Source organism: Dama dama, chromosome 5, assembly GCF_033118175.1.
Source record: "Dama dama isolate Ldn47 chromosome 5, ASM3311817v1, whole genome shotgun sequence".
NCBI classification, from domain to species: Eukaryota; Metazoa; Chordata; class Mammalia; order Artiodactyla; family Cervidae; genus Dama; species Dama dama.
In genome coordinates, this window is record NC_083685.1 from 92,864,018 (window position 1) to 92,883,574 (window position 19,557).

The following is a 19,557-nucleotide window of genomic DNA, read 5'->3' on the forward strand; positions in this document are numbered from 1 at the left end:
CAGGTACTCCCAGCCAGGCAAGACACGGGGATGCCAGGCCCCGCAAGGCAACAGGCTGCTCAGACTTCCAAGAAACAAGGAGGCCAGAAGAGATAAGCCCTGTGGGATCAGCAGGCCTGCCCGCCATGGATGCTGGGTCAGCGGGTTTGCCAGATAGTCAGAAAAACCAAAATCAGAGGCAGGAACAAAAGGCACAGGATAAGAAGTTGATGTTCAACCCACAATCCTGACCCTTCACCTTCACTTTGGTTTGCAGGAGAGACCAGGCAAGCCTCGGAAGGGCTTAAACACCAACTCAGCACTGTTGTGGGCACAACTGCTGGGACTCCTCCCACTTCAACGAAGGAGGCAGCCAAGGCTGGGGCAGGAATGAAGTGACCAGCCTCGGCGCTGCCAAGACCATAAAATAAATTAAATCAGTGGACAACGTGGGGAGGGGGGAACACCCTAGAATCTGACCTTCTGACGCCACAGTAGGACAAAAAAAAAAATTGACCACCACAGTCCTCCAGTCTGGATGAGATGCTAAAAGCTTCATCTGGAGATGATGGTTTTTTCTGTTCTTTAACCCCTCTATGCAGCCAGAAGGAAGCCGTCAGAGGCAAGTAGGAAGGGTCATGATCCAAAAGAAGAGAGGAGGTGCCAAATGCTCCAACCTGTTCCCTTCCTGTCATTAATCTCCTAACATCTCTTGGGCAAAGCAGAAAGCTTGTTCAAGGAACAAGGTCTGAGTGACTCTCCCATCTCCCAAGGTTTCTTGCTGATGTGGGGAAAGGTCTGCCAAGAACCCTTAGGCTATTAGGAAATATTTCTGAGTGGCTGAAGGCTAAAGGTCATACATAATATACTCTGCCCTCTCTCAGGCAGTCTCAGCATCTCCTCCCTTTCTCCTGTCCTTAACCTCTTTCAGCTGAAGCTTCCCTAGTAACTGGAATGCTCAGCAACCTCCTGGGAAGATCATAGTAGGAAAACAAGGATTCTACACCAGCTTACAAGCAGCATGAGCCGGTCCAAAGCTTTCTCTTCCCTCAAAGTTAGCAGTCTTGGGAGGAAAAAAATGGCAAGCTGGTGGTGTGATGCAGGAGGTCAGACTTGGGTTATCTCCATCCAAGGGAACTGGGGCGGGGGCTGGCTGTCAAAGGTACCGGGGAGAGACTCTACTCACTTCAACCATTAGGAAGTGACAGAGGGCAGAACAAAACATTTATTATCAAGGTTGTTGAGGAAGGGGGATAGAAGGGTAGAAAGTGAGAGCCACTTGGGTCCCACCCTTAGGCTGAGTCCCACTGACCTTCAGCAATCAGAATCCTCAAACAAGGTCATCGGGTGTGACCACAGGGGTGGGGGTGAGATTTCTTGTAAAGCTGACAGGCATCCTCAGCTTTAATTCAGTTACACCAACATGTGGCAAAGGGAGAGGACAGCCCCAGTGCCATTTCCAGAAATACCCCCTTCCCCTCCCCCTCACAGGGGAAGAAGGCCACTGAGATGTTCTCACAGCTTGTGGGAGGAAATGTCCTTTGGAAAATTAGAAAGCAGCAAAAATAGACAAGAAATTGTATCCGACAAGCCCTTTAGAGACTCAAGGCCTGACTGAAAAACATCTAGATTCTAGATGAACCTTCCACGGGGTGGAGGCCAAGCCACTTCCTCTCTCTTGCTGCACCCCAGTCACTGAGTCAGGAGTTCCTCTTTCTTACAGTCAGAGAGCAACATGTTTACTGCAAGGCAAGTGATGTGCCAGGCACTGGGAGGAGAGGAGTCCAGTCATGTTCCCGGGTGGTGGAAAGAACACCCTGGACTTGGGGGTTCTGGATCTATGACAGTCTCCAGCTGTGAGGCCTCATGCAAGTCAGAAGATCTGTCTGAGCCTCAGTGTCTTCAGCCAAAACACAGGGACGATGATCTGTACCCAGCAAAGCTGGAGGGGGGAGGAGGTTTAAACGGGCCTTCTGCTAACTAGGAGGAGTTGCGCAGTGAGGTGGTCTTGCTGGTTGAGTATACACCGCCCTCCGTCCCCTCCCAAAGCCCGCATTCCAGGAACGACCCCCAGCCCGGGTATCCGTCTCACCTGGCTCAGTACACAGGTAGGAGTAAAAGCCCTCCGACTTGAGCATGATGAGCAGCGAGCCCCAGCCCAGGAGGACTGCCGAGAAGAGGAGGTTTTCCACCACGGCCGTGCAGGCCATCCACCAGCGGCGCCGATGGGCAGTGGCCAGGGTGGGAGCCATGGCGAGGCGAGACGCGGCGACCCGGCTCCGGCTCGGGCTCCTCTCTGCAGCCACCTGCGCGCAGACCTCGGCGTCAGCGCCCGGCCCTACCTAGCCGGGGCGGCCAACCCGGGCCGCTGCCGCAGCGCGCGCAGCTTGTCACCCCCTCCGCAGCGCGGGAGGCAAGTGCGCGCAGCAAGGAAGCCCCAGCCCTGCCTCGGCCCTGGGCCACCCTCTCGGCCGCTGGCTCATCCGCCAGCCCGCAGCTCTGGGAGAAGCCGACCCCGGTTAGGCAGGGAGACTTCTCTCTCTCGGCTCACTCGGAGGGAAACTGAGGCACAGAAACACGAAGGGAGAAACGCGTGCTCAGGGACGTGGAACTAATGCAGGCTCCCAGCAGGACTGACGCAGCTTGGGAGCTGTCAGGAGAGGCAGCCGGAGGTTCAGATACCTGGGCAGGGACATACCTTACGGCTGCCACTCCCTGGGACCCTCACCGGAGCCCGCCCGCCCGCGCTCACTGGAGACCCTTCCCCAGATCGGGCTCCCTTAACCACAAGATCAGCGCACGGAGCTCCGGAACGGCCCGCCCGCGGCCCGTTCATTGGCCTGACGGCACAGGAACTGCCACGCCATTGGCCGCTGTCTAGGTCGCTAGGCGCTGCGGCCACGCGAGCCCCACACGGGAGAGGCGAAGCCGGTTCAAACCGGCGGCGCGAGCTCCCGCGCGACCCCCGTCTGGGGTCGTTTCCTCGGCAATTAGCTCGTTTCTATGGAAGCGAACCCTGGTCCTCCATCCCCTAGCTTGCTCCTGGACCTCTCCCCCGGCGGCTCCTCATCCATTCAGTCTCTCGTCCCTTATGCACACATCTTCTCCCTACGCCCTTACTCCTGCGCCTTCCTCTCCCCAGCACTCAAGCTCGGGACCCGGGTCCCCAGGATCCTTCTCACCCGGCTCCTACTGGTGTGTATCGGGCCCGGCCGGCGCCTTTTCTGCCCCCCCCCCCCTTTTATTCCAGCCCTTTTATTCCGACCCCTAGAAGAAAACACTGCCGCACGCTGATTGGCTGAGTCGGGGCTGGAAACAGGCGTTAACCAATCGGCAGCCACCCGCCCTCCCCGCGGCAAGCAGAAGCCGGTTCCGGCCGGACTGGGAGACAAACAAGAGAGCTGGGGGGGCCAGGGGCTGCTTGCGGCTGTGCGGTAGGTCTGCGCTTAAAACTGGAGTCATACTCTGGCTGGGGAGCTCCAGGGGCATTCCCCCATCGCCTCTTACCCGGAAACCCTGTCCCTGAATTGAGCCCTCTGCTCGCTGTTCCGGAGCTCTCGGACTTCCCCTAGCTGCACGCGGGTCTCCCTCCCGAAGCCCGCTTAGCTCCCTGGCTCAGTTCTTCCTCCGGCCCGCTTCGTAGCCCCCAGCTCTCACTGTGTGCTGAGCACCACGCCCGATGCTCTGGCTCCGTGTGGGTCGTTCTGCCTCCCGCCACCTCCCCACGCGATGCTGCCATCCTGTCTTTCTTGGGCTTTGTGTCCTGAATCCTCGCTCTCCTGCCTCCAGTACCCCGTCCAAGCGCTGTCTGCACATTCCGGATCCCCGGAGCTCTGTCCAGGCGTGGTGTGCTTCTTCCCTTCTTTCCTGATTCACGGCCCGCACTTCTGGGTGTCATCTGTCCGGTCCCTGGAAGTTTTCCCTCGGGGTCTCCACGTGGGAGTCTGGGGCTTGTCTGTCTCCTAGGATGTCAGGTACCTCCTCCAGACTCTGACCCCCCAACCCATTCCCACTGCTGGCTGCCACCTCTACTCCCTTTCGCCCTGTTCTCCTTCAGGTTAGAAGCCTCTCTGCAAGGTAACGAGGTGGGCAGAGCAAAACCACTAGCAGAAGTCAGGCCTCCGGGAAGACGCGTGGGGTCGGGAGAGCTCTAGGCTCCTGGTCTGATGAAAGACCTGGACAAGCCCCCAAGGAATTGCCAGGGCAGGGGGATGGAGCCTGGGCCCAGGAGTTTTAGCTCCAGTTGGAGGTTCTCCCCCATCGAAGGCACAACCCGGCGGAGGGCCCTCTGTCTCCCGGCGATTCAGCTTGGTCTCTTTGACACACTGTGGGAGCCCCAGCAGCCTAGTGCTCCTAGACCCTGAGTCCAAGTGCGCCCCCTGCCGCCATCAACCCGCCCCTGGCAACCTTGCTCAGACCAAGCCTGACACTGTGTGGTCTTAGAGGATCCTGGCTGGTTGCCTATCTGGTTGCCCCACCCTGAGAATCTCACCCACTCACTTGACAAACTTCAATCTTTCCCTCTCTCCCTCCCTCCTAGAACCACCTGCTTGAGGGCTGTCTCAGGCAGTTGTTCCATACACATTTCTAAACTGTTTCAAACACACCTGTAAAGTAATTCACTTTCCCCCCCCCAACAAAAAACTGTACCTCCCAGATCATAGCATCACTGCCTACTGAAGTTAGATACCGTGAAACACCCTTTCAGTATTTGTTGGTCACCAGCTGTAATTGTCCCTCGCCATCCCACCGCGACCCCACCCATAGAATCTGTATCTCCTAAGTGTTTATCTGATTTGCCCATGTGTGTCCATAGGACTGCAGCTGCTGTTCATCGAGGTTCTAATCTCAGCCACTCAAATCCATCTCTCCACCCCCATTCCATCCCAGTGAGCTTTGAGAAATGCAAATCTAACCTTGGTAAATCTGACCTCTGCTAAAACACTTCGGAAACTCTTTACCATTGGCACTGCAGGATAAAGTTCAAATTCTCCAAGCTGACCCACACAGGCTCCTCCCCCACGGTGGTTGACCTGCTCTTAGTTGCTCCAATCACATGGAATTGCCTGTAGTTCCTGCAGATGCTGCTCTCTCACCTCTGACCCTCAAACATAGTCCCTCCTGGAACAGCATGTCCTCCAGGAAGTCTTCCCTAACTACTCCCAGTGATTGTCTCCATTATCTTTCCGTTTTGTAATTATCTATTCATCTGTTTGACTTCCATTTTTCCCATTGACTATGAACTCTTTGGGGGCATGAGCCATGCCTTATTCAGCTTGCTATAACCAGCTCTTGATACAGAAGTACAAAGTAGATGCATAATATGAGTTTGTTGAATGAAAACATAAAAAAAATAAATGAAGAGGTGAAAGTTGTCAGCTTCTAGGAATAAAGGACTCAAAGCTGGGAGAATGCTGTAATGCCGATAATAATGACCCTTTTTTGAGGGTCAAAAATTTACTAGGTGCTTGTGTGTGTGTGACACATACTGTGTCATTTAATCCCTACAATAACCCTGGAAGATAGCCACATGCCCATTTTCCAGATGAAAAAACAAGCTTTAAGTAACATTTCCAAACAAGTATGTCAGAACTGAGATTTGAATCCAGGTCTAATTTGAATGAAATTCTGGGTTTTTTCTGTTCGTTTGTATTCTGTGTTTTTTGGGTTTTTTTGGCTGTGTCTTGTGGCTTTAAAGATTTTAGTCCCCCTGTCAGGGATTGAACCTGGGCCAGGGCAATTGTAAGCACCAAGTCCCAACAACTGGACCACCAGGGAATTCCCTGGGTTTGGGTTTTTTTTTCCAGTCTTTTTGTCAGGAGTGTTAAAGACCCCACGTCAGCACTGCTGGCAAATCGTAAACAAATTATTATACCTAAAATAAGCTACAAGGATATGTTACTCAACACCAGGAATATAGCCAATATTTTATAATTATAATTTAAAAATTGTGAGTCATTATAGTGTACACGTGTAACATAAAACATTGTACATCAACTATACTTCAATTAAAAAATCATAAATAAAACCACTGGAAAAAAAAAACCACTGAAGTACTAAAAAAAAATGTAAAAGATTATTTTACTGACTTTAAGGTAAAAAAGGCTTTTCCATCTTTCCATTACACATGACATTAAACCCAGAAGTGAAAAAGAAAAAGACTTGTCTAAATTTAAATTTTTAATTTCTGTAGGGAAAAGGAGAAAGAAACTATAAACAGCATTAGAAGACCAATCACAAACTGGGCAAAGAATTAATATCGTTGATATAAAGTCACTTATAAATCAATGAGAAAAAGATGAACATCTCAACTGAAAATTGGGGAAAGAATATAACCAAATCATTTATAGGAAAAAATACTAATAACTGATAAAGATATGAAAAGAAGTTTGGTCTTAGAATAATCATAGAGATTCACTCTAAAAAAGTTTTTCTAATGTGGGACATTTTTAAAGTCTTTATGGATTTATGGAATCCTTTATGGATTCCTTTATGCTAAGGAAATAGCAACCCACTCCAGTATCCTTGCCTAGAGAATCCCATGGACAGAGGAACCTGGTGGGCTACAGTCCACAGGGTAGCAAAGAGTCGGGCATGACTTAGTGACTAAACAACAATTGAATCTGTTACAGTATTGCTTCTGTTTTGTGTTTTGGCCCCAAAGCATGTGGGATCTTAGCTCCCTGAGCAAGGATAAGACCCACATGCCCTGCCTTGGAAGGTGAAGTCTCAACCACTGGACCACCAGGCAAGTCCCAGAAATTCACATTTTAATGATACTATGTTTTTCATTTTTTTAGTGATTCCATTATATATATGTTTTTGTTTTTTGGGTTTTTTTTGAGTCACGGAGCAAAGCATGTGGGATCTTAGTTCCTTAACCAAGGATCAAACCCATGCCCCATGCAGTAGAAGCATGGAGCCCTAACCACTAGGCCACCAGGAAGCTCCATATATGTATATATGGAGTTATATATATTTCATTGTGGTTTATTACAGTTATATCTTTCTCACTGTAGTTTATTACAAGATATTGAATATAGTTCCCTGTGCTGTATAGTAGGTCCTTGTTTATTATCTATGAATATTTTATATATGTTAATCCCATACTCCTAATTTATTCCTCCCTCCCTCTCCTTTGGTAACCATAATTTTGTTTTTTTAATGTCTGTGAGTCTATTTCTGTTTAGTAGATAAGTTCATTTGTATCATTTTTTTAGATTCTGCATGTAAAGTGATCTCATATATTTGTCTTTGACTTATTTAGTATGATAATCTCTAGATCCATCCATGTTGCTGCAAATGGCAATACTTCATTTCTTTCTTATGGCTGAGTAATATTTCATTGTATGTGTAGACATATCTTTATCCATTCATCTGTTGATGGATACTTATGTTACTTCCATGCCCTGGATATTATAAATAGTGCTGCTATGAACATTGGCTGCATGAATGATAATGTTTTTTATAGCATTCATATCAAAATATCATTTTTTTGAGTTAAAAAACTCAACTTTTATCTGGGGAATTCCCTGATGGTTCAGTGGTTAGGACTTTGTGCTTTCACGGCTGAGGGCCCTGGTTCAGTCTCTGGTTGGGGAACTAACCCACAAGCTGCATGGCATGGCCAAAAAAAAAAAAAAAAAAAACCTCCAAAAACAAAACACTTATCTGTACAAAGAGTTTGACTTTTTAAGAAGCTTTAACATGTTACTGCTTTAGAGATTTTTTTGTGTGCTAAAATAATAATTATACCACCTTTAACCTATCAGATTGGGTGTGGGGAAACAGATACCAATATAATTTATGAGAACACAAAGCCATTCAGCTCTTTTTGGGGGACCATTTGGAGTAAATACTCAAATGTTTAATATTCTCACCCCCTAACCCAGTAATTCCACTTCTAGGAATCTCTTCTACAGAAAAACTAGCACTAATGCAAAAAGAAATGTAGACAGATTTGGCTACTGCATCATTTACTGGATCAAAATAATTAGAAACAACCCACATCCCCATAGGTAGGGGATGGCTTAAATAACCTGTGTTATTTCCCCATGATGGAATCTCATTTTTTATAAAAAGAGGTATTTTTATATTAACTAACATCAAAAGATAGCCAGGATATATTGTTAAGTAAAATAGCAAATTGCAGAATGAGATGCTCTTTTGTTTTCATGTGCACAGAAAAATATCTGAAAGGCAGCATCTAAACTGTTCATGAGCTTCTCTACACACTGGGACAGAAGGGTTTGAGCTTTATTTCCTATCTGGGTAATGCAAATACGTGAGGAAAGAATTCCGGACTAGACCAACAGGCATTCCATGAAAATTAAGTCTGGCCCCTCCCTCATCCCGCAGAATCCCTTGGGGAGAAGGGAAATCTGATTTTTACTCTAGACATGTTTATAATGTTAGTACCTTTTACTTATTTTTAAACTTTTGTTTATTTTTGGCTATGCTAGATCTTCATTGCTGCACAGGCTTTTCTCTAGTGGTGCCGAGTAGGGGCTTCTCTCTAGTTGCTGTGCGCAGGCTTCTCATTGCGGTGGCTTCTCTCGTTGTGGAGCACAGGCTCTAGGGCACGTGAGCTTCAGTAGTTGTGGTGACTGGGCTTCGTTGCTCTGCAGCATGTGGCATCTTCCCAGATCAGTGACTGAACTCGTGTCTCCTGCCTTTGCAGGCAGATTCTTTACCACTGAGCCACTAGGGGAGGCCCAGTACTTTTTAACAAATAACATTGCTTGTTATAATATTAAAAATTCAACCTAGTGAGAAAAGTGAAAAAGAATGTCCACTGTAGGAAATTTGCAAATTATGTCTAAATTTAAGAAAATATCTGCCACACTCTCATCTCCCGGAAAAAAATGCCATTTGATGCCTTCCTCTCAAATGTTTTTTACGCACATCCATCTTTTTTATTTCTTTAAAAAACATTTATTGATTCGGTTATGTCGGGTCTTAGCAGCACATGGAGTCCAGAGTGGGCAGGCTTCAGTAGCTGCTGCACTCGGGCTGTCTAGTTGCGATCCGTGGGCTTAGTTGCTCTGCAGCATGTGGGATCTCATAGGTCTCTGACCAGGAATGGAACCCAAGTCCCCTGCATTGCAAGGTGGATTCTTAACTGCTGGACCACCAGGGAAGTCCCCCTCACATCTTTTTTTTTCTTTTTTAAGTCTATAAAACAGTCACAAAATAAACACAAAATGGAAGAATTCTAAACATGTATTCTGAGGCCAAAAGGAATGAAATTTGTAAAAAGGAAACATGATTTACATGTAGCAGGATAGCATGAACAAGCTCCCATATTCTTACACAACCTGATTTATTTGGTTGGTTAGGAACCTTTCATAAGGAATATCTCTTTAATCTTTTATCATCAGTTAGGTTGTTTCCCATTTCAAAAAAATGTTTTGCAAATGAAGGAAAGAAGAGACTGGGGCTAAACAGAGCCCAGGACAACAGAGAAAAAGTCCCTGCAGTCATCTCTTCCCCCTTCCTGACCCCATCCAGTGGGGTCTCTGCCCAGGCCTTCCAGACCCACTCCCAGACCTCGGCTAGGACCCAGAGCCAACTGGCCTCCAGCACTGACATTTCCCGGTGAAAGCGAAAGGGGGCATGTCTTTCTGGCCCTGGGATCTTTTCCCAGCACAAAACACAATCTGATGGGGGCAATCTGAGGCCCAAGCGCCATCCACAGTCTTACCACTCACAAAATTCAAGATCCTCAGGGTTCCGGTGGCCCAGAGATGGGTACAACATTTTCATACTGGGGCTCCTCCTGCCCTTCCTCGTCAGCCACCTTCTGGGGATCCTGTACTAGGGGACCATCCTCAGGGGCCAGCTCCTGGCCACCCCCCGAGCTCTTGATGCCGCCCCCCAGGCCCCTGGCCCCTTCCTCTGACCCAGTCCCTGCAGACTCCAAGGTCCCAGTCAGTTCCTCCTTCATGGCTGAGCTGGGGCTCTGATTGGCAGAGCCAGAGTCCAGCCTGGGGCTGCCCTTGTTCCGACTCAGGGCCCGACGTGGAGGCTTGGGGATGGCACTCTTGACCTTGGGTTCTGCCTGGCCTTTCTGGAAGCTACCAAAACGGCGGAGGACAGATCGGACGGGGCCCTCAGGTCCCCGGGGTGTCCCTGCCAACATGTAGATCGTGGTGACCGGGCCTGAGCTTTCCTGGACGCTGCCCTCAATGGCTTCCACACGCTCAGCCACTGTCCGGCCACCAAGTGGGAGCCGGCGGCGACCAACAGCTGAATCCCTGGGGCTGGCAGTACCAGGAGGGGCCCCATCTGTTTCCACTTGTGGACCTGTGGACTCCTCAGTCTCCTGGCTTTCGGGACCTGGCTGGGTCCCCCGGGAGAGCCTCTTGGGCTTTCGGAGCGGGCTGGAGAGCTCCCCGGAGCCTCGGCGACTCTGTGGTGCAAACTTGGTGCCTTCAGCAAAGGAGACTGATGGCCGCTTGGCCCTAGCGAGGCTGGATGTGCGCGGGATGGCAAACGGCGTGGAGGCATCCTCGGGGGGAGGGAAGGGACCTCCAGCCAGGCTGGCCTCTGAGGATTCCGCTGGGGCCACAGGGACCATCCCTGGCAGAGGAGACAGAAGTGCTTGACCGAACCTGGGCTGGGCTCTCCAGTCCATCTTACTTACCCAGCTCAGCATCTTTTGGGAGGCTCCCAAGATGGAGCAAGGGAGAGGGTGAGGATGCAGAGAGCCAGGGGAAAGGGCTATTCAGGCAGAGACTACCGCCGGTACCCTCCATTCTCACTGTTCTTCCCAACTTTGTGATAATGCCACACTCCAACCACGCTAACACTCTTTCAGCGCCACATGGCCATGTCCTTCTTACTTACTGCCCTTTGTGTACACCGTCCCCTCTTCCTGGAATGTCATTCCCATCTCTCCCTGTCCCTGGGCTAACTCCTACTGATTCTGCCAGATTCAACTCCGATACCACAAACACCTAGACATCGTCTCTGACCTCTGTCACCCCTGACGTGCTGGATTACGAGCCCCTACTCGCATGTCCCCCGTGAAAGCACGTATCACTCTGTCCTACCACCCACTGTCTCGTAAACTATAAGCTCGGGGAGGGCAGGCGTCTCTCTTGTTCTTGACTGCATCTCACAACCAAGAACCATGACGGGCACAGAGTGGGCGCCTGCTACACGTCTGCTAAAGGAATAAAGAAGAGGGTGTGATGAGCAGGCTGGCTCAGGGGGCGGGGGGGGAGCTGTTTGGGGGCTACCTTCTTGGGGTGGCACGCAGTAGGCAGGACCCTCGTCCTCTTCTCCAGACTCGGAATCGGAAGAAAAGGAGTCGTCCGAAGCCCAGCCGGCGGAGGGCGGCTCGATGAAGCTGTGGTTGAAGGGGATCTCCGGGTCGTGGTGCGAGACTGTGGGGGAGGGGCTCTAGGTCAAGTGTAGCGCCCAAGGGGACACCTCGTCCTGGCGACCCCTGACCCTCAGCACCCACTTACCTGTCACCCAGGGAAGCTTGTGGCTGCCTAGGGTACCGCAGGGCAGCGTAGAGCCCAGGCTGGAGGTCAGGGCCCCCCAGACCTGCAGCTTCATCCTGGACATGGCGGTCCCATCTCTCACTGGCCTGAGGGCAAGGGCATGGGAGAGCAGTCAGTGTGGGAGAGCCCTGACTGAGGCGGGAGAAAAGGGCCAGGACCATTCTGATTCCACGGTTCATGGGACAAAGTGACCATGTCTACTTCAGTGACTCTCTGTGATTACACAGTAAAATCCAAACTGAGATCTGGAGATATATATATATACACATATATAAAATATTGACTTCGAGATCCAAGCCTGACACAGAGGGCAGCGTGGCTCCAGATCACGAGGTGGGCAATCTGGCTCTGAGTTAGCCTCTCTGGGCCTCAACTTCCTCATCTGTAGAATGGGGACAACAACTCCTATCTATCAGAGCTTTTTTTCAGGACCCAGCATAGCACCAGCCACACAGAGGGCTGCCCCCAAATGCAGCGATGTGTGATTATCATCCTCGTTGAGCCCCAGCTCACCGATCTTTCTGGAAGTGACACCACCTCTGGGAATCCCACCCTTGTCCTCACCCCCAAGCTGGAAGCAACTGCTTCACTCATTGCTATTCCTCAGACAGACTGTGCACAAGTCCTGGTTATTGAGTAAGGGGCTTCTCCTTGTCCCCGAGATCTAGGTCCCCAGGGTAGGGCCTCCTAGGTCTGCTGCTCTGACGATGCCCCCACAGACAAGAGTGATATGCTCAAGGGGTAGTGAGTGAACTAATAGCACACCAGATAAAACAGAGTCCAGAAAACTGGGCACGGGCTTCATGCGGGCCAGCGACTATCAGGGTCACCTTGGGTCTGTGTCCTCCTGGGAATTAAGAAGGCAAATCCCCTGCCACCAAGTGCCTTGCTCAAAACCTCCATCCACACTGCTCTGAGCTTCCAAGGGGCCAAGAAGTATGAAGACGTTTCATAAAGGAACAAAGCTCTTGTGCAAAGAGTGTTCTCCGCAGCAGCCCTCAAGCCTCAATCCCTTCTCACCTCTCCTTTTCTCGGAAAACCACGCCCTCTGCTGAACCCTTGCACAGGCTTTCACGGCACTCTCCCTTCTGAGGCCTGGTCTCTTTGCCTCCCCGCCCAGAGCTACCCTGCTGCTGCTTCTGCCTTCTGCCAGCCTGGTGCCTGCTCCCCCACACCCTCCACCCCCAGAAGCATCTGAGGAGGTCAGGTGGCTGACCTGGTGTCTCCAGGCCACGGCCATGGCCAGCTACTTCATTACCTCTGACCTATGCGTGTGACAAGGCCAGCCTATCTCCATCCCAGAAAGGAAACCATAGATACCACCTTGCTTCCACCCACGGCCTGAGCTGTAGGGTCGGGAAGACAGGGGCCTGTGTTCACCTGTCCTTGGGGTCCAGCCGGGCAGCCCAGCAGCAGCAGGCACAGCAGGCGATGGCCAGGAGGAGCAGCAGCAGAGGTACGAGGATGCCCGCGATGAGGGCGGCGTCCTGACTATGAGATCCTAGGGAGGGCGGGTGACGGACACATATTCGGGGCCTTCTTGTCTCCCACACATCATGTCTCATCTCTAGCTCTGCATTGCTTTCTCCCCAGAATCTCCCACCTGTGGGGCCCTCCCCCTCTTCTGAGAGATGTAGACTCAGCTTAGCTTGGAGGCCCCCTCCTCCAGGCAGCCTCCCTACTGGTCTGTCCCTTCCTGATGGTCCCCAGCCTATTCCACAAACTCTTGCCCCAATTCTCAGGCCTGATGAGACACCCCAGTATCCAGCCCTGTGTACCCATCTCCTGGGTGCTAGCTTGTGTTCTCATGGGACCAGTGCTTTGTCATGTCTTTGGGGGGGCCCCATAGCACCCATACAGATTTCAGGTAGACAGAGCATCTCTGAAGTGGGCTTAGCCTTTCTAGCAAGTAAGGAAGCCCCAGAGCCTGTGTCAAGGGCCATTCTTTCATGACTTCCCTGGCAGACCAGTGGTTAAGACTCCAAGCTTCCACTGCATGGGTCATGGGTTCGATCCCTGGTCAGGGAACTAAGATCCCATATATCACGCAGTACAGCCAAAAAAAAAAAAGGCCACCCTTCCCCCAGCTACTTCACCCTGTACTCTTTGTTCCAGCTTACCCAGCTGGCAGGCCCCAGAGACAGGGTCGCAGTTTCCCTCTGGACATTGGCAGGGAACAGAGCAGTTGTTTCCATGGAAGCCAGATGGACATGAAGTGTTGCAGCTTTGGGGAAACAGGAGAGATAAGTGGGAGGGTGGCTGAGAAGGCATGGAGGTGGGCAGGGGAAGGTAGATTTCTGGGCACTGCTCCCTACCCCCTGCCACACAGACTTCCCCTGAAGGGTACCCAGCCAGACTCCTTTGACCTCTGAGCCACATTCTAAGTACCCCACCCCTGGCAGTGTTTACAAGAATCCCTTAGCCCCTAAGCCCATCTTCCAGAGAGACCATCCACAAACTGCCCCCTGGCTCCCAGGCCCCCAGGGTGAAAGACTCAGGCAGGGTCCACTTTTCAAGATCTTCATTCCTTGTCCACTTGGCGCTATCGTTGAACTAAGCAAGATGCCAGTGGAATCCAGAGACACTTCCTCAGAGTCTGGAGGTCTGAGCAAGGCCCACTCCGCCCTAACTCTCTGGGCCTTGGTCCTCTCTTCTGTAAAATGAAATCTCTTCCAGTTAATACTCTCTTCTGTCCCACAGGTGGGAGAACCTGATATTGGCGACACTGACATTTCCAGGTGGCACTGTGGTAAAGAATCTGCCTGCCAAGGCAGGAGGTGCAGGAGATGCAGGTTTGATCCCTGGGTTGGGAAGATCCCTTGGAGATGGAAATCGCAACCTGCTCCAGTGTTCTTGCCTGGGAAATCCATGTTCTTGCCATGGACAGAGGGGTCTGGCAGGCTACATACAGTCCACTGGGTCGCAAAGAGTCAGACACGACTGAGCTGGTTCTACTTCTACCTCTGATCCCCCTTTGGAAGATGCAGACCCCACAACCAGAGGAATAACTTCCTAGTTATGAGGATGCTGGGTGGGTGGGGGAGAAGCCCAGGCGGGGAAGTTTAGGGAGCAGACTGCACAGAGGCCTGACCTAGGCCCCTCCTCCTCCCCCCGTCCTCACCTGGGCCCCCAGTAGCCGATGGTGCAGACACACTCCCCGGTCACAGCATCACAGGCCCCCTGGACACAGGTGGGGCAGGTAGAGCCGCAACCCTCCCCAAAGGTGCCAATCAGGCAGGGGTCTTCGCACCTGAGGTGAGGGGAGACTCAGAATGGAGAGCGAGGCAGGCCTGACCCCCGCCCCCAAATGGGCTCCACCCATCTTCCCCCTATACTTCTAGATTCAGAGACCCCAGCATCTACTCATCCAGCAGTGAAGCTCAGGTGCAAACAGAGCCTTGAATCTGAGGTCAGACCCAATAGGTGACAGACTATAGATCCCTGGAGGGAGGTAAGAGTGGGAAGCCTGAGTAGTGGGGGGGCCTGCCCAGGGCCCCATCATCACCCATTTCTCCTGCCTTGGTTTTCACCCAGAGGTGGGCCCCACGGGGTTGTGTGACTATATGCTTGGGAGAGGGAGCAGCTGGGACAAGCATCTAGAAGGAGGGATGCCCCACCCTGAGCAGGCTGGCCCCTCACCTGGGCCCCCGCCAGCCAGGCTCACAGCGCTGACAGTGCCCGGTGTCTGGCTGACAGGCCTCCCCAAGCCGGCAGTGGGGGCACTGCTGCCTGCAGTTCTCGCCAAAGGTGCCAGGAGGGCAGGGCTGGTGGCACTGGGTCCCGTTCCAGCCCGGCTCGCAGGCCTCGCAGTTGCCTGTGTCTGCAGAGCATGGTTTATTCTGCTTGCAGTGGCCACAGCTGGGAAGAGAAGCAGTCCAGGGAGCCCTGAGAGGCGGACGGATGTCGCATCCACCCAGGCCTCCGGGGTCTAGAGCACATCTTGGTTCCAGCAGGGCCATTCTGGCAGGTTTGAGCCTCAGTTTCCCCATGTTGTACAACAAAGAGGCTGGACAGACCATCTCTGCGGCTCTAGTAGGATTCCAGCCCTTTCTTAACCCCCCATTCTGAACCCCATCCTTCCCTGGATCCCAGGGTCCCCAGGAGTTCCCAGCCCAGCCAGGGAAACCAAGTTACCACCCCTACCTCTGCCTCCCTTCTGCCCAGGGTTTCCTCCCTTCCCCTTTCCCCTTCCTCCCTTCCACCCTTGCCACCTCAGAGGTCTGGCATGAACAGGCCTCAGTAGTTTAGCTCCTATCCCATTTAATGCGTTATAAAAATGCATCAAGTGCGTGTTTTCACCACTAGCATTTTATCTTTAGATTTTTTCAGGTTTACTGAGTTATCATTGACATACAGCACTATTATGAATTCAAAGTGTGCAGCATAATGACCTCATATATATAGTGTGAAATGATTACCAAGTCTAGTTAACACCCATCATCTCATATTGATACCAAAAAATAAAAAGTTTTTTTTTTTCCCTTATGACAGGAACTCTTAGGATCTACTCTTTTAACAACTTTTCCAGTAAGGCTTATCTTATCTTAATATAGCCTTCATCCTTACTTGAACTTTCTCCCTCCAGAGACTTAATTATCTGGGATCACTCGGATCAGACTCGTTAGTGGGAGAAGAGGAGTTCATAAAACCAATTTAACAGATCCTGACTAAAATTTAAAAAGAGAGAACAGAAAACATTTGGGTGTATATATATGCATATGTGCGTGTGCTGTCAGCTTAACTTTTTACTTCAGTTAATATATAGCCCATCATATACATGTATGATATATATGTATATCATACGTATTAATAAAGAAATAAGTGGACCATAAAGAAAGCTGAGAGCCTAAGAATTGATGCTTCTGAATTGTGGTGTTGGAGAAGACTCTTGAGAGTCCCTCAATCCTAAAGGAAATCAGTCCTGAACATTCATTGGAAGGACTGAGGCTGAGGCTGAAGCTCCAAGACTTTATCCACCTGATGCAAAGAACTGACTCATTGGAAAAGACCCTGATTCTGGGGAAGATTGAAGGCAGGAGGAGAAGGGGATGACAGAGGATGAGATGGTTGGATGGCATCACCGAGTCGATGGACATGAGTTTGAACAAGCTCTGAGAGTTGGTGATGGACAGGGAGGCCTGGCATGCTGCAGTCCATGGGGTCGCAAAGAGTCGAACACGACTGAGCACTGAATTGAACGGAATACATACATGATAGAATGTAAAACGTTTCTTAAAGTGGGTGGACCTGGTCAAAGTTTGAAAACCCCTGAGAGTTTGAAAACCCCTCCCTGCAATAGCCTTTTTGCCATGTGATTCCTTGTGTTTCTTTCGTCTTGTTTCTACGGCTTGCTAGGAGTATTTTGTTTAACAGTAACCAGATGAAAGTGGTGGGCGAGGCTGGACTCAGGGGCGTCGAGGGTCTCTTTGCCCCCTTTCACCCCACCCTTGTCTGTTTCTGCGCAACCTTCTTCCAGCGGCCGCCACCTCCCCCACTTGCCCTCTCATTCTCTCCTCCTCCTTCGCTCGCCCTCCTCCCTCCCTTCTCACCCGCACCCCCGTCTTTCCGGCTCACCTGTCGCGGCACTGGAGCCCGTACCGGCCGGCGGGGCAGGGCAGCTCGCAGCGCACGCCGCGGAAGCCGGGCGGGCAGGCGCACTGGCCGGAGGTGGCGCTGCAGCGGCCGCGCACGCACTCGCACGGCTGCCGGCACTCGGGGCCCCACCAGCCCGGCCGGCAGGCGCAGCGGCCCGACTCCTGCGCGCACGGCGAGCCGTGGCAGGCGCAGCGGAAGCTGCAGCGGCGGCCCCACCAGCCCGGCTCGCACAGGCAGGAGCCGGTGGCCTGATCGCACCGCGCCGCCGCGGGGTTGCACTGGCATGGGCGGCGGCACGTGGACGACCACCAGCCGGGCTCACAGCGGCACGCGCCGGTCTCGGGGTTGCAGCGGCCGTGGGGACCGCAGGTGCACGGGAACTCGCAGCGGTCGCCCCAGTGGTCGGGTTGGCAGTGGCACACGCCGGTGGCCGGTTCGCACTGGCCGTGCGGGTGGCAGGTGCAGACCTCCCTGCAGTCGGGGCCCCAATACTGGCCCGGGCAGCCTGTGGCAGGGCAGGGGGGCGACGGAAGAGGGTCAGAGGGCTCGGGGTTGGGCACGGATGCTCGCCGCGCGCCCCCTTGTGTGCCAGGAGGGACCCTGGGACAAGGAAGTGTGTGTGTGGGGGAGCGGGCCCACCCTCCAAGAGCCGGGACGGCCTGTCCCCTGGGGCACAGCTCACTTCCTGCCCCCGGCTCTGAACCACAAGGCTCCTTAGCACTGGCCCAGCCTCCCACTTCCACATTCCAGAACACACTTAAGAGTGGGAAAGGGCCTGTCCAGAGCCACACCGAAGTGGGTGGGCCTGCATTCAGGCCCCTCCTCCCTCTCCTTGGGTTCCCCCCCCCCACCCCCCAACCGTGTCTGTCCAGGCCTGGAGGCTGCCCTTGGGGTCGCGGAAGAAGCCACACCCCCCAGCGTCTCCTCTCAACCCCGACCCCTGGCGGCTGGCTGCCCTCTGGCTAAACTGGCCACCAACCACTTTGCCAAGTCCCTCTTTGTGTCAGAGAAGGTGGACACTCCAGTCACCCTCCAGACTGGCATAAGGTGTATGAGACGAAGAGCGCATTCATTTTGCAGTTAACCGGGATCTCCAGCGTCTTTCAGGAAATTGAAAGGGAAGATGAACAGCCCACAACTGAACCTGTGGGAAGACTTTGAAGATGGGGTAGAAACCAGATGACTCAGGGGATCCCCGGGAGTGCGTCACTTCCTGTCTCCAGACCTCAGTTTCCTCAGCAAAGCTTGGAAGGACTCTGGCCCTGCTCTTGTAAGATTTCTTTGCTACCTGCTTCGCCTCCCCTCTCCCCCAGTCCTGCCCGGCGCCTTCATCCTTCAGGAGACACTCAGGACTCACGGGAGTTGCACTGGGCTCCGAAGAATCCAGGTTTGCATCGACAGAGGCCTGGTTTCACACATACCTCGTCTTCCCGGCAGGCGTCCAGCCCCTCGCAGATGGCTGAAAAACACCCCACCCAGGTTGGAAGGACAGGGGTGCGGCCAGGGGACGCTCAGTCCCTCTCACTGGCTCCTGCTGCCCCTGCCTCCCTCAAGAGCTGTTTCCTTGGGGCCGGGGGGGTTTGGGTCACAGGAGGCACCCTGGCACAAGGACTCAGGAGGGCAAATAGACCCCAGGGTGGGTAGGAAGGAAGGGTCACTGGGCTCTGTCCTCCTTTCTCCTCCAGTGGCGGGTGGGATAGGGTGGGTGGGACCATCCTGGCTACTCACGGATGGTGCATTCTCGATCTTTCTGCCTCCAGCCTGGGCAGCACTGGAGCTCAGCAGAGGGGCTGTGGGGCAGAAAGGGGTCAGCTGGGGGGCAGCCTGGCCCTGCAGCTGGATCACTGTCGCTGGCCTCAGCCCCATCTGGTGGGCCTGGCCAAGGGTCACAGCCCCACGTCTGCAAACCCTTTCCACTGTCCCTGGCCATCCTACCGCCCTCCAGGCTGTCCCCGGACCCCTCTGGCTTTAGCCCCTCTTTCCTCCTGTCCTCCTCCCTCCTCGTCAGACGCCCACAAGACCCACCTGCTGGCATTGCAGACGTGCCGCCCCCCGGCGTCCAGCTCAGACCCCGGGGCCTCCAGAGCCCCAAGCAGCAGCAGAGGGAACAGCAGCCCCGGCCCCATGGCGGCCAGTGCAGCGGGAGGGCTTGGGTCAGTCTGGCCCCCACAGCTCCCAACCCCCTTCCTGCTTCCTCCCCAGGCTTTTCCTGAGGAAACCAGGCTAGAGGGGCGGGCTGCCACGAGGCACCTCCCTGAGGCGCTGAGGCGCAGACACCAGAATACTGAAAGGAAAGGGAAGGCCAATGGGCTCAGTGGAGGCTTCCGGGCAGGTCTGAATCCGGAGAGGGCAGGAAAGTGAGGCTCTAAGTCCTGGGTCCTGGACAGGCCAGTGGGTAAGTCACGGAAATCCATTAGGTCACATTCCCCGAGGAAAGTAGGAGACGGGAGAAGCACCCCCCCCCCCCCAC

The 19,557-nt window shown here is 53.0% G+C and overlaps 2 protein-coding genes across 5 annotated transcripts in view; both read right to left on the reverse strand.

The window, feature by feature from the left end:
* SLC43A2 (solute carrier family 43 member 2) overlaps positions 1-3,247 on the reverse strand; it is a 39,061-nt gene extending 35,814 nt beyond the window's left edge. Inside the window, exons 1-2 of one of the 4 annotated variants that reach the window (XM_061143056.1) lie at positions 3,162-3,247; positions 2,072-2,285 (exon numbers count right to left, since the gene is read on the reverse strand). In XM_061143056.1, coding sequence (XP_060999039.1) covers positions 2,072-2,231 — 160 coding nt within the window. In that variant the 5' untranslated portion in view covers positions 2,232-2,285; positions 3,162-3,247. Of the gene's footprint in view, positions 1-2,071; positions 2,286-2,677; positions 3,007-3,099; positions 3,123-3,161 lie in introns of those variants that run through there. The other 3 variants (XM_061143057.1, XM_061143055.1, XM_061143058.1) reach the window with 3 other exon arrangements.
* A 5,622-nt stretch (positions 3,248-8,869) lies between these two features.
* SCARF1 (scavenger receptor class F member 1) lies at positions 8,870-19,245 on the reverse strand. Its single transcript, XM_061143054.1, has 11 exons — positions 19,113-19,245; positions 18,816-18,877; positions 18,445-18,546; positions 17,067-17,592; positions 15,132-15,350; positions 14,614-14,742; positions 13,613-13,716; positions 12,873-12,993; positions 11,454-11,578; positions 11,223-11,369; positions 8,870-10,560 (listed from the first exon to the last, which is right to left on the reverse strand). Exons 1-11 carry the CDS (start codon positions 19,211-19,213, stop codon positions 9,704-9,706), a joined length of 2,493 nt encoding a protein of 830 aa, XP_060999037.1. The 5' UTR covers positions 19,214-19,245; the 3' UTR covers positions 8,870-9,703.
* Positions 19,246-19,557: the final 312 nt, after the last annotated feature.